The 15,307-nt window shown below is 33.1% G+C and overlaps 1 protein-coding gene across 2 annotated transcripts; it reads left to right on the top strand.

Moving 5' to 3' along the window:
• Positions 1–4,399: 4,399 nt before the first annotated feature.
• Positions 4,400–8,583, top strand: LOC107007227 (phosphomethylethanolamine N-methyltransferase-like). Of its 2 annotated transcripts, none has more exons than XM_027913506.1 (12): positions 4,400–4,732; positions 4,824–4,963; positions 6,008–6,145; positions 6,257–6,394; positions 6,659–6,802; positions 6,961–7,071; positions 7,158–7,299; positions 7,384–7,664; positions 7,769–7,930; positions 8,014–8,067; positions 8,159–8,233; positions 8,323–8,583. In XM_027913506.1, exons 1-12 carry the CDS (start codon positions 4,690–4,692, stop codon positions 8,419–8,421), a joined length of 1,527 nt encoding a protein of 508 aa, XP_027769307.1. In that variant the 5' UTR covers positions 4,400–4,689; the 3' UTR covers positions 8,422–8,583. The 2 variants fall into 2 exon arrangements, with proteins under 2 accessions (XP_027769307.1, XP_015061238.1); XM_015205752.2 differs by having other exon boundaries at positions 4,404–4,732; positions 4,824–4,939.
• The last annotated feature ends 6,724 nt before the right edge of the window (positions 8,584–15,307 follow it).

The following is a 15,307-nucleotide window of genomic DNA, read 5'->3' as shown; positions in this document are numbered from 1 at the left end:
GTCAACACCTTGCCGGATGTCATTTTCAACATTACTTTCCCAGTTTCTGCAATCCTTGATGTTGATGTGTTTCCCATGAATAAATCTTCATCGTACTCAGAAGGAGTGTACGTTGCAAAGGATTCTTTCACAGAGCAAATATGTCTAGTGGCACCTGAGTCGAGAAACCACTCCTTGGAATTTCCAACTAAGTTACACTCCGAGATCATTGCACACAAGTCATCTGCATCTTCCATATTCTCCACGGTGTTAGCTTGACTTTTGCCTTTGCCTTTGTCTTTGTCCTTTCTTGGAGCACGACAATCAGAAGACCTATGACCAGCCTTGCCACAATTGTAACAGTTGCCTTTGAATTTCTTCTTGGCCTGTTCTGACTTCTGCCCGTTGGACTTCTTTCTCTTTTTGTCTTTGGTAGGAGCTTCTTCAACAATATTAACTCCAATGATTGTTGAAGTCTTACACGACTTCTTTTCGGCGTTTTTGTTATCTTCCTCAATCTTGAGCTGAATCACAAGATCTTCAAGCTTCATTTCTTACGCTTGTCCACGAAGGAGGCAACTTCTCGATCATTGCAGCCACTTGAAAAGTTTCATTTACTACCATAACGTCAGCAATCAGATCATGGAGAATAAGTTGAAGTTCCTCCACTTGTGATCCAACAGTTTTACTATCTAACATTTTATAGTCTAAAACTTTGCGACCACAAACTTTTTCAAGCATGCATCTTCTGTCTTATATTTCTTCTCAAGTGCATCCCACAACTCTTTTGAAGTTTTTATTGCACTATAGACATTATATAAGTCATCCTCTAAAGCACTCAAGATGTAGCCTTTACATAGGAAGTCTGTCTGTTTCCATGCTTTAATAATCATGAATTTATCTCTGTCTGGCATATCATCAACAGGAACTGTAGTATCTTCACTTGTAAATTTCAGCAGACCAAGAGTGGTAAGCCAGAAAAATACTCGTTGCTGCCATCCTTTGAAATTCACACCTGTGACTTTACCCGATTTCTCTGCTTATGGTACAACAGTTCGGCTTGGTGCAACAACAGCCATTGTAACACCATTGTTTGCCATTTCTGATAAACAAAAATTGATACAATCTTAGCAAGCAATAAATTATGATTGCAGACTTAAAGGAGTATAAAATCACGAAGATTTTTGTCTCCACCAGATACACAGATTTTAAAAAAATAATTTCCTTAAAATTGTTGCCAATCTGTGTTATCAAAACCAGAAATTACTGATTCTAATAAATTGTTCAAAAATACGAAGTAACTGAAATTTATAGAATCAGTAAGAGAGATGAACAGAAATTTAATTCACAAAAACTAAAATATGTAAAAACGTACCAGAATCTGAAAAACCTTTTAAATTGGAAAAAGATCAACTCCACTGAACTCACAGTGTCTCCTTAAGGAAATTATTCCCCTCTAGTATTCGAGGTTTGATTTGGAATATAACCTCCCAGGGTAAAATGATCTTAATCAGCAGATTGTAGATACCAAAAACTATAGTGTTAGCGAACCAATCCACAGCAGGAAAGTACACGAAGAAAAATGTGTGCAGAAGAAGAAGAAGAAGATCAGAAAATTTGTTTTTTAAAATATTTTGAAGAATGAGTGGCATTTGGTACTGACTCTGTTCCTAAAAGTTGCAACCTTTCAGATTAGTCCTGGCGGGAAATTTAAATAAAATGGAAAAGTTCAAATAAAATGGGTCGCGCGCGGATCCGAGTCGGATCGGGCTAGTCAACTAAAAAGTTGAAACATTTCGGTTAATTTCAACTTCTGTTATCAACTAATTAATTGAAAATATTTTTGGCCATTTAATTAATTAATTAAATAAATAAATAATTAGAACAAACTTTGTCCAAAAAAAATCTCTCGATCATTTGCCGAAGCCGAAGCCGACGACGACGGCGCGAGGGGGTCCCTCTTTCCAACCCTTTTAACAATTAATAGGAGTGTTTCTGTATTTAAACTCTCCTATTTTTCTTTCCATCACCGATGAGGGACAAATGCCCTTTCATTAAAGCATAAGAGGACTTTTCAAGTTCCCAACTCTTCAAGTTCTCTTTCAAATTCCTTTCCTTCCCTCTATTTCCCATCAATTCTTGCTACATACCCAACAGTTTTACCAATCAATACTGTGTCAAATATAAATAACACGCAATACTTCCCCTTAATATGTCGTGTCATTTTTTTCTTTACTAAGGAAAATAAGAATTGGCTAAAGGAGTATCTCTTGTACAACCCCATCATGATTTAGCAGTGTTTTAAGTTACTTTTAACCGTCCTAACTCAAATCTTGGCCCAATCCTACATGTCCTTAAGAGTCCTAACGTAAGTCATAGGTACACCCCTAGACTCTATACGTCTCCAAAGAACCTCCCTCAGTCATTTATTACATGTCTTTTCTAGGTCAAAGAACATGATGTGTAATTCTCTCTTGTTATCCCTATATTGCTCTAATAGTCTCCTTACAAGATGAATGTCTTTCGTAGCCAATAGCCTCGGTATGAATCCATATTGATTCTCATAGACACACCCCTCTTTAACAAAAGATTATATTTTATAAGTTTTGTTAAAATTCAATTTTGGTGGTTCTACTTCCCTTTTAAAATAAAAATAATTAAGAAAATGTATCTAGTTAGACCTAAAGAATCTAACTTCCTAAATATGTTTCTTTTATCAATTTATGTGACACTGTGTATTAACTTCACATAAAATTTAGGAAAGAAAAAAATGCTTTTAAAATTTGTGGTGTAAAATATATCTTAGAGCTCATTTGTTTTTAGTACAGTTAATACATCTGGATCTTAATGTTTAATTGAATATCAAGATATGCATAAAGATTTAGAGGTCTGAATCTTAATACATAGTTGAATATTTATATGTTGCATTAAAGATTTGAGTTGTAAATACTTAAGTTTATTTCCCCCTCAACATATGGATATATGAAATTTGTCTTTGTTTAACAATAATAAATATAAAACTAAAATTTAAAACAAAATTGATCTAATATTACAACAATAAAGTATTTTAAAAATTTTATATGACAATTGGTTGTGATGATGACTAACGATGATGATTGTGTATGTCAATTTGTGATAGTGTTGACCTATGATAGTGGTTGATATTAAAGATTAACTATGGTTGTTGGCGGTGACGATTAATAATTAGTAGTATAATGATATTAATAACTAATGGTGGTGGTGAATAATAATGAGCGTTATAAATATCTAATATTGACTAATTATTATAATTATCTATATTGATTTAGGAATTTAATAATTGTCGGTGGTGATGATTGAAATTGATGGCTAATGTGATGGCGATTGATTTTAGTGTTTGGCGATAGTGATGGTTGAGGTTGGTATCGGACAGAGGATGGTGGTTGTGGATGGTTGGTGGTAGTTGTGGTTGAAATGGTGTTTGTGGGTAGTAGGTGAAAATAGATATAGTAGCGGCGAACTGTTATTTTTGTAGAATTTCTTAAACAAACATCTTAATGATATTAAGATTTCGTACATATCCTAATGATTTAGACCCATTACTTGATTGTAAAAGAAGAAAAACAAACACACTTAATGATTAAGATTTAAATAATTAAGATTAAGACTTTTATTACGTGCAAATATGCATTTGTACGATTAAAAATTATTTCACTAAGGAAAAAGAAGATTCAAAATCAAATACTTTTAAATTACAGAAAGATAACATTCTTTTGAAAACAAATTAAAAAAAGTATGACACATATATTAAAACGAAGAATATATTAAAACAAACTAATACAAACGTTAAATTAAAATGGTATATAAGGAAGATGCACATAATGATAAGTGATGATTCATATATTGAATATTAATTTCTTCAGCATGGACCACACTTTCATATTTCTTTTCTTGCAATTAAAAGGATGGGGATATTTGTAGGAGTGGACCCTTGTCTTGAATGAGAATCTCCAAAAAGACATCACGTGGCATAGGCCCATTTGTCATAACAGATTCCATCTCCTCTGACCATTTCAAGAACCACCCTCTCTTTCTGTTACACTAACAATATTATAGAGTCGATAAATCGTATTGAGTGTTAATTATATTTTATTTTGGAAGTTTCTCAAATTATAATAACTTTAAATTCTTAGAATTTGCATATACATTGCTCCTTGTTAGCAAACGACACATGAGTTATATATAGAATATTTGACTATTAGATTCATACTGATTTAAGTTTTGTAATAATTGAAGCACGTATCAACAATAATATTTGTAACTGATACATTTATATACATAAATAAAGTTGTACTGTATCTTATAGAAATGAAGTGATTTATTCGGATCTTAAAGAGAGAGAAGGAAAAAAAGAAATTTTTGTAATTAATTTCAAGTGGTGGAGATATATAGAGATTATGTTATCTTGTTTTCCCTGAAAATTAAAATAATATGAATGTCTTGTCATTTTGCCTATAAATAGATAGACAACCGATATACTAAAAACATAACAATTTCCGGCAGCTGATGCAGCAGAAAGGCAGAAGCTTTAACCGTAGATCAAGAACATTTACTAGATCTCGCATTGCCGTTGAGGGTTCTTAGTAAACAAACGTATCTACATTGTAATAATATATTACTACTTATAATTTAAAACTTTTTTTTTAATCGTGTCCTTGATTACCTCGAATCATGGCTCCTGTTATTGGTGTTGCTGGTGCTGGTGCTAAATCAGGTTTCGTGTTCATGACTTTTCTTATATTTATATATTCATAATGTTTGTTTGAAATGAAATGAATATGAATGGTGATTATGATGGTGTACAGGACAAGAACGTGATATTCAGAAGAATTATTGGATGGAACATACATCGGAACTTACTGTGGAAGCAATGATGCTTGATTCAAAAGCAGCTGATCTTGACAAAGAAGAAAGGCCAGAGGTCTCGTGCCCCATCATTTCTTTGGTCATTTTCTTCTATTCAAATTGTTAACGGACATTTCCTCATCTGGATAAGGATATTCCTTTGCTCGTCTTAATTTGGAAGTCATTTTCATGAATATTCAATAATAGAATATCCCCTGTATTTTTTTTTCCCAAAAGAAATAAGGTTATGTTGTTTCCATATTTTGTGTCAGTTAGTTGCTACTTGCTACCACCTACCCTGTAGTCTCCTTAGTTGCCCGGACTCTTCACTTTTGATGCCGCACCCATCTCGGATTCTCCAGAAATACACTACTTTTGGCGAATCCAACACACACCCGCAGGCATTTTTGAAGAGTCCAAGCAACATAGGTTGTCTCACAACTTTACAATTAATCAAGATTTGTTAAATATGGAAATTTTCTGTTTGATTTTAATTTACTTGTTGAGATAAAATCAACATTATGTTCAGTTCTTTGTTTAAAACTCCAGTTCTCTGCTTTTACACTAGGGACAATAGTAAGTGAACAGTAGTGGCTCTAATTAATTTCTTCAAATCTTCGGATCTGTTTCTTTCTTGTTAGAATTGAAGCTCTTCAGTTTTTGAATTTTCTGTTGATATGTGCGCTTTTAGAAGGATTCGCATTTTGGCATATGCTAAGTTGAATATTACTACTTGTTCTATATCCACAAGAAGGAAGAAAAATTAAAGAAAATGTAGGAGTCAAATCACAAAAGCAAATTTTAGTCTCAAAGTGAGAAGTGAGACCTCTGGTTAACAAAAAGTAGAGGTGCTTGCTTATATGACCCTCTCAGTTGTTCCAAATCTTGGATCCAAAAAGTTTCTTTTTGTATTCGCGAGCCTCATATTATCATTAGATGTAAGGTTGTTCTCTACATGATTTTAGTATAACATTCATTTTTGTGCTTGTGAAACTGTGGTCTTAGTAGCAAGATTTTATGTTTCCTGCATAGTTACTAGTCTTTTCCTTATATAAAAGGGTGTTCTGTGCATACTTGTGATGTTCAGTTGTAATTTTTGACATATATTTGTATCACTCAACTTGTGGATGGATGTTCATATTAGGTGCTCTCTCTACTCCCACCATATGAAGGGAAATCAGTGTTAGAGTTGGGTGCTGGTATTGGCCGTTTCACTACTGAGTTAGCCAAGAATGCTGGGCAGCTCATAGCACTGGACTTTATCGAAAGTGCAATTAAGAAGGTTTGTTGACATTTCTTGTGGGAGTGTGTGACGAGTTTATTCAGGAGGTTAGTTGATAAATTTGGGAGATATATATCGCTTTTTCCTCATCTCTTGATTTGCTTATTGCAGAATGAAAGCATCAATAAGCATCATAAGAATGTCAAGTTTATGTGTGCTGATGTGACTTCTCCAGATTTGAAGTTTTCACCTGAATCAGTCGATTTGATATTTTCAAACTGGCTACTGATGTATCTTTCTGATGAAGAGGTACTTTTACTTTAATCTTCTGTCGCGTGAAATTCACAAGGGTTTGCACTTTGAAACTATCATATACACTTGATATTTTGAATTGTTTGTCTGATCAGATATCATGTAACCTACGAACATCATATCCATAAACTGTTCATAGATATTCAAACTGAATCCTCTTTTCTTTGCTAAAACACTCTAAAAGGTTAGTCTATAGTTGCATCTCACATTTTAGACTTTTGAAACTGTTCTGTTTTTTTTTTTTTTTTTGGCTGATTTCAGGTCCAGAGTCTTGTGGAGAGAATGGTAAAATGGTTGAAAGTTGGAGGCTACATATTTTTCAGAGAGTCATGCTTCCATCAATCAGGAGACCACAAGCGAAAGAACAATCCAACCCATTATCGGGAGCCTAGGTTTTACACAAAGGTCTTGACATTTCTTCGATTTTTATTCCCATTGAAATATGATACTATGTTGATCATAGAAAACTGTTGTCTCCTTACCTTTCAACAGTTCACACAGTACCTGAAGTATACTTTTGTGTTGCTCTACTTAACCTTCTCGAGTCCTTAACTTGTATGCAGGTGTTTAAAGAATGTCATATAAATGCTGGTGATGGAAAATCATTTGAACTTTCTCTCATCGGTTGCAAGTGCATTGGAGCTTATGTTAAAAACAAAAAGAATCAGAATCAGGTATATGTTTTCTTCCTTCCTCTCCCCTTTTGTTACTATTAACCCGAACATACAATCAATCCACCCGTGCTTCTTGTGTCTTGCAGATTTGTTGGCTATGGCAAAAGGTTAATTCTGAGGATGACAGGGGATTCCAGCGTTTCCTGGACAATGTTCAATACAAATGTAGTGGCATACTACGATATGAACGTGTCTTTGGAGAAGGTTATGTGAGCACAGGAGGACTTGGTAAGGCTTAATTAGCTCATTCCGATCAAAATCATATATATTACCTATCTAGTTTTCTCTAATTAGGTAAATAATCTTGAGCAGATACCACAAAAGAATTTGTTTCTATGTTGGATCTTCAACCTGGCCAACAAGTCCTTGATGTTGGCTGTGGAATAGGTGGTGGTGACTTTTACATGGCTGAGAACTATGATGTTCATGTTGTTGCTATTGACCTCTCAATTAACATGATATCGTTTGCTCTTGAACGTTCAATTGGTCTCAAATGTGCCGTTGAATTTGAGGTTGCTGATTGTACAAAGAAAACATATCCTGATGGCACATTTGATGTGATTTATAGCCGAGACACTATCCTTCACATCCAAGTAATTTCCTTTCTTGTGCTACATTAATCTTCAATCGCCATCTCTATGTGGCTGTCTTACTTCTCTTTTTATGGTTAAATGATACTTTACTTTCACTCTTTCAGGACAAACCCGCGTTGTTCAGATCTTTCTACAAGTGGCTGAAACCAGGAGGCAAAGTCCTCATAAGTGATTACTGCAAAAGCCCAATACCAGCATCGGACAAGTTCTCTGAGTATATAAAGCAAAGGGGTTATGATTTACATGATGTTGCAACATACGGCCAGGTATTCGTTCATTCAGAAAGACATACACCCTTCTCTTTTTTGCTTGAATGACAGTGTTTCTTACGCCATTTGCCTTAATATAGATGCTCAAAGATGCTGGTTTTGATGAAGTTATTGCTGAGGATCGAACTGAACAGGTGTGTTTCTGCAGCTCATGTTTTCTTTGTAAATAAACAAAAGCTTCGATATGAAGACAAACATAAAAAGACCTTTTACACTTTATTGCAGTTCATTAATGTTCTCCAAAAGGAGTTGAATACCGTGGAAAAAGAACGCGATTCATTTATCCATGAATTCTCAGAAGTGAGTGGTTTGTGATCATTTTTGTAATTTTTCTTTTTTTGAGCTTCCAAGAAGTACTTCTAACATTTGTTTCTAATATTATTTTACAGCAAGACTACAATGAAATAGTTGGAGGTTGGAAGGCCAAGCTATTGAGGAGTTCATCTGGTGAACAGAGGTGGGGTTTGTTCATTGCCAAGAAGAAGTGATTGTCAAAATGCAGGATGTATCTGGTTTTCATTTACGTTCTTATGTATCGTATATTGTTCAGCTGGCCTTTGTAATAATAATGTTCTTACATCTTTATGATGTATGATCAACTGTAAGACTGAATCTTTAGATATAAATCTTCTACTTCTTCTATCATCTTAGAGGGATCTGTTCTAAATTCAAATTGACAACAAGCCTTATGTGATGCATATCATGCTCAGGGACTAGGACTAGTTATTACAAAATCAGGTTGTAACCATATCTATGGTACATGGTGTGTGCATCTTACTGAAATATTGTTTTGTTGGCATGACTATTCATGCCTCCAAAAGAGCAAACATAATCTTGATGTGCAAAATATTAAACTATTGGATATAATCAAGTATGAGTGGGAAAATGATTGCAAGAGCACTAGAGTACCCAAGTCAATTTTTCTCCACCCACAACCCAATAATTTTAATTACTCTCTTCGTCTCAATTTATGTGACACCGTTTGACAGCGTGGAGTTTAAGACATCGGAAAAGACTTTGTTATGTTTACCATCAATTGCCCTTATTAAAGTCACTTTAATACACCCTCCGTCCACTTTTATTTGTCATGTTACGCTTTTTGAAAGTCAATTTGACTAATTTTCTATGTTAAGTTAGATTACATTAATTCGATATTTTAAACAAAAAATTAGATATTCAAAACTATATGAAAAACACTATAAATTGTAATATTTTGCATATCAACATAATAAAAAAATATATCTTAAAATATTAGTCAAAGTTCTTATAGTTTAAACCATGACAAACAACAATGGACGAAGGAAAAACTACTTTTCATTGACTTTCTTCCCGATTGAATATTAAGTGGAACCCAAAAAAGAGCAAACAGAAGGATGGCGCCATTAATAGTTGTCAAATAAAAAAGATGACATTCTTTTTTGGAAAAGATTCGATGTGATTTTGATGATCGAAAAAGTGACATAACAAGTCAAGCTAGTTCACAGTGTTACTGACTCAAGGAGCTGAATCTATAGCAAGATCATATATTGGATAAAGACATCTGTGCAAAAATTAAGGAACAAATAATGGTTATTTTTTATAAACTCAACTAAATAAACATGTATTGAATTGAAGAGTAGGAGTTCAACTACAACATCAAAAAAAATGAAGGAATTTGATTTGAAAAACGAGTTTCAATTGAAGTAGAATTCTAAATCAAATGAGTTTGAGTTGACTTGGAGTTTTTCATTGAGTTATTATTTATAATTTGAATCAGGATTAGAGTACTCTTCGTTGGGATACTCAAAGACTTGAAAAAAGTTGTTAGGAATTAATTTTTATAATTTCTTAGGTTACACAACTTTGTAATCTTTTGTTGAAAGATTCGTTCGAAGTTTAGGGAAGGTTGGGTTAAATTCTATGGAGGTACAAGTCATGATTTTTACATCTTTAGTGAGTCAGGCATTTTCACATAAAAATAAATTTGTCTTTTCACATACTGCTTTTGTTACTTTATTGAAACATGTTAGGCATTAACTAGTTCGGAATCGTGCAGAATATCAATTGGTGTCAGAGTGGAGAATCTTTGGTCAGTACATTATTGTCTTTAAGAGAAATTCTTACTATTGAGGAGCAAATTGGTAAAGAATTGAGCCTTCTTTGGAAATTCATCACATACCCATATTTTGGTGATCCGCCTATGTTTTAATGGTTGAGTGAGTGATTTTTCACATAAGCAAAATATGATTTGATATCCAAATTTGACCCATAAAATATGGGTAAACTACATGTAAAAAATATGGATAAAGTATGAATTAACCAAATGAGTTAAACAACTAACTTTTATTCACTCAAAATTCATGATATCACTAAAAATAGTGTAACTTTTCTTCCTTTTTATGTTATCCTATAGAACTAACTATTTTTCTCTCTAATTGAAAAAGGTGAAGTCTTTGACCCTCCAAAAATATATTATTTAAATGTACATTTCTATTGTTAATTATAATTACATTTTATTTATTTATTTTATTTTATATTGAATAATCGATAATAGTGTAAAATACGAAAAATTATGTATTGGTATTGACATTACTTAAAATGCATTAAGCATGTTTTAGTCCGAAAATACAAATATTCATTTACTTTGAAATTAAAAATATTTTTATCTTGTTATTACATAAATTTATTTTATGTTAAAAAGTTATAAGATTTTTTATTTATATTTTTATGATAGAATAAAACTAAATGAAGCATGTTTAACATTTTCATCTTAAATACTAAAATATCTTCTCCATATTGAATTCATAAGTAAAGTACTATTTATTCATGAAAATATGAGTAAAATATGGGTAAGCTAGTATTTTATTTGACCCATTTTTACCCATATCAAATATGAACGGGGTGAATGATTACCCATTTTAAACCTAACCACATTTGACCCAACCCGTCCATTTACCACCTCTACCCGCTATCATACAAGAGTAACCATTTTTATAGTTCCCAACCATACCGACTGTTTCGAAATCGGAGTTTCCTCACCGTCATAATAAATCTTTTTTTTCTTACCATTCTTACCAATGATATACCCATGTTATTCTAACAAAACTCTTCCAAACAATGACACAACCACGTTATATTAATTCAACTTACAATCTTCAAGAAATGTATTTCACACAGATAGTTATTCAAGTAATGCAATGAACATAATAACATTGATTAAACATGCATCCCAAATTTAATAAAGTTTGATATAATATTTGCATCATAGATGACCACTAACTCAACGTTCACGCATTCACATGGCCCTTTGGCCGGATACCAATTCAAACTTTCCTGGTTTCAGTCTCTCCTTGCTTGGGTCCCTTTAGCCACAACAAAAGCATCCATATTACTTCGTCGAGATACCAATTGAAATTCAGAGACATCAAATGGACTAAACCTATGCGACAAGCTACAGACCGTACGAAAAGAGTGAAGAAGTGAGACAGATTCCTAGAATGCTTCGTAGGTCCATAAAAATTAAATATGAGCGTCAACACACCAATCCTTAAGACTCTATTCGACATTTGCTCTTGTACTAGGAGACAACTAACATGAGCTCTGATACTAATTTGGCATAACCTAACCCATCGGGCTATGCAAATACTTGTTCTAATACCTAGATAGAAGAACCCTCAACCTCAAAACTGCTTAAAACAAGCAAAAAATAATCTAAATGAAATCTAATACCCTATCCATATATTGAAAGCACTTAACTTAAAACCAATGTCAATTGAAAAGAGGGACCTAGCACAGACAAAGAAACTAGTCTAAATAGGTACAAGAGCTACAAAAATGTTACAATGAACAAAGAAAATAGGACATAACTCCCACTATATGAAAAGAGGAGTAGAAATTGTCAGAAATCACCATCGCCTTCACCTACGAAATATTATTGAATTCATTTAACCAGCTTATGGCAAGTGGCATAGAAAGAGTACTATCAGCACAAAAACACGTACTATAGTAGGCATCATTAGTTGACCTGAACATGCTGCATAATATAAAGTATACATTCAGAAGGAAACATGCAATATGAAAGTTACACCACCCAAATCGCTATCCACATGTTATTATCATCCCAGCATAATGCCCATAAACTAGTACATTTTGATCCCAACTTCTTACTTTCTTTTGTTGCCAACTCTATCATTAAATATTCGACCCTTTATCATTTTAATACTTCCCAAGCATACATGTTATGCCATCATAATCAGATTATAATCTAACCCTTCTATCATTAAAAGATTTCCTGAAACAAAAACACCATTAGTCTTATTACCCAACCTACTACTATAAGTGTACCAGTGCGGTACCGGAGTCAATCAGAATTAGTATTCATAATAGGCATGATATCCTATCCAACCATTAGTATACTTGTATCGGTGTAGTTTTCAAGTCAACCAACAATCACATACAAACACGCACAACCACGATCACAATGAATAATGACACTTGAAAACCACTAAAGTAAAATAATCAAGATCATTGAATGAGATTACCAACATGATGTCATTTCATATGCTCCTGATATATGTTTTCCCCAACATGCATTACACAAGTAATACTATAAAGTAGAAAAGCATACATACATAAATTGGAAAACATTCAATGATCACCCACATGTCAATAGCCCAAAATCAAAACCCATTACAGGCACACACTCATTCCTCGTGAAATACCTCCATAGTCCTATGAATTAATTCTCTTGGCATTTTTTCAGTTCCCCTTGATTAACAAAAGTCTAGAAATGGCTATAACACATAAATTCATAACGTTTAACTTTACGATCATCATCAAACCACATCAACAAGAAACCTCAAAGTTACCAATCAATAACTAAAGAACCACCCTTAGTCATATCTTTTCCTCCATCTTAATAGCAATAAACAACCACCTTTAACAATCTAGACTCCATACATGAAGACGTAAGCATGAGATCTTCCATCAATCTACAAAATATCTCGCAATTGGAAACAAGTTTAAACTATTTGCTTAAATTATCCTAGCATACCTTGTCTCCAAGCATCAACTGATGAATCTCGACTATAAGCTTCCGATTCATGGGAGTTAGTCGTGATGAACGAGCACCAGAATTCCTTGGTTTTTGTTTCCCTAGTGTTGTAATCTTTCCCCCTCCATTGCTTCCTTGGCCTGGGTGTCACTGGAAGGTTCTTGGAGCGGCCCTCACGTATTTTGTTTTTTTTGAATGTTGGAGAAAAATAAAGAAAGTTGCATTAATTAGGGTCTGGTTTTCACGAGCTTTAACCAAACTAAGCCATTATATAAAGCCATTCACCAAAATAAAATATTTTTCTAAAATTTTACAAAACTAGTATGAACGTATTTCACAGTAACGTTTTAGGATATATTTTATTTTTTAAAAGTTAATGACGTCAGATTGATATACGTTACTCACAGTAACGTTTTAGGAGTAAAACGTTACTTACAGTAACGTTTATCAACCTAATGCTGTTAGTTTTTTTTTTTTAAAAATATACCCTAAAACGTTACCGTGAAATACGTTTATACTAGTTTTGTAAAATTTTAAAAAAATGTATTACTTTGATAAATTGTTTTATATAATGACTTAGTTTGGTTAAAAATTCGGTTTTCATCATCCCCTATTGCGGTTGGGTAGATGCTATGATGATCCTCCATGTCGGCTGACGTCACCCAAGTCAGTTTCAAAATAAGCCAAATTCAGTGCATGCTCAATTTATAAATTTTTGCACCAAATTTTCAAAATTTTGGAATTCCGCATGAGATGTCGAATTCGACAACAAAACAATTTTTTTTTTAATCCTAAACACCAAAAGAGACAGGTCACCCAATCATGGGAAAATTGTACCTATCATCTTTTAACATCGTCATTCCTTTAACTCCAAATCCAATCAAAATAATATTACACAAACGTTAAAAGATAGTTCGGCTATAAATTCTATTTAATTACTCCCCACATAAATCTATATCCCTTTCCTCCTCATATGATGTCATATCTATTTCTTCAACACTAAATATGAGTTATTCACTCCACATTTCTCTTTTTTTTTTAATACTTTATGTTTTGATTTTTGAAATTTGATCGTTATGTCTCAACAATCTGAAAAGTTTGTTTATTCAATTGAACCAGCTGTTTGTAAACGCAAAGAGTATAGTAAAATAAAAACATCGAGAACTTCAAAAAATTACGGCTGTAAGTTTTGGAGTTGTGCATGTTCAAATGCAACTAATTCATTTATTCACTACAAAATATTTGGATATTCATTTGTTTTCTTATTTGAAGAAAATGATGGATGCTATTATTTTTCGTGAGCACAAAACATACTCATAAGAAAAGAAACATAAACATTCTGCCTTAACTTAGTTGGTCCATTTTTTTTAAAAAAATATCTATTAGAGTTTGCCCATAACTGAACGAACTGCAATAATTATATTTAAATACAAGTGAATTACACGTTCATAACCTCCAATGGTGTGGAAACAAATTGACTACCCAAATCGCTAGGAATAACAACATAAAAAGATTGAACTTTGATGTGTTTGATTTACACCGTCAATTGCTACCATCACTTCTTGTTCGACTGGACCACTGGAAAAATCAATATTCAAATTTGAACTAATTGGAGTATCACGAAGATCAAATTCGCCATCAGTGGGTGAAAGGGCATAGTTAAACTGATGCATATATCTCAAACATTTGCATATCAATGCAGTTAAAAAAAGTTTCAAAACTACGAAGATAAAGAATCATCATTTCATATACAAGATCGACGAGAGATAATTACTACATCTTCTGAATTTTGAATATTGATTTTTTCTTTTCCTAATTATACTTTGCAAACAATCATATCTAGGAGATATCTGTTGGGAAAACGCGGACAAGCACAAAAATATATATGGTAAAAGTAATGGAAATAAAATGGGAAAATAACGACACCAAGAATTTTACGTGGAAACCCTTCTGAATAAGGGAAAAAACCACGGACTAAGAGGAGCAATTGATATTACTATAGTAAGGAAGTTTACACTGTGTAGTCACGAATACTATACTCAAAGTGACTACTACACACTCAAAAGGAACAACACTCTTTTGGTTTCCGTCTTACTAAAATATCGCTCACACTCTATTTTTCTTCACAGACTATTTTCTTGTATAGTCTATGGAATACCTCACTTTGCTCTCAAAATGGTTTTTCTCTCTAACTTGGTGTGTTCTACAAATGAGCAAGAATGCTCTATTTATAGAAGGATAAAACCATGCTTATGTCACTAATGACATAGGTAAATATAGCAAAGTCAAAAATGGTTGCAAATCTTACCAATTTGCCAACTACCAAATCTTTTCTTTTCAAC

This window comes from Solanum pennellii, chromosome 12 (assembly GCF_001406875.1).
Source record: "Solanum pennellii chromosome 12, SPENNV200".
In the NCBI taxonomy this organism is placed as follows: Eukaryota; Viridiplantae; Streptophyta; class Magnoliopsida; order Solanales; family Solanaceae; genus Solanum; species Solanum pennellii.
Note: the sequence above shows the minus strand (reverse complement) of the source record. Positions and strands in the feature narration are given on the sequence as shown.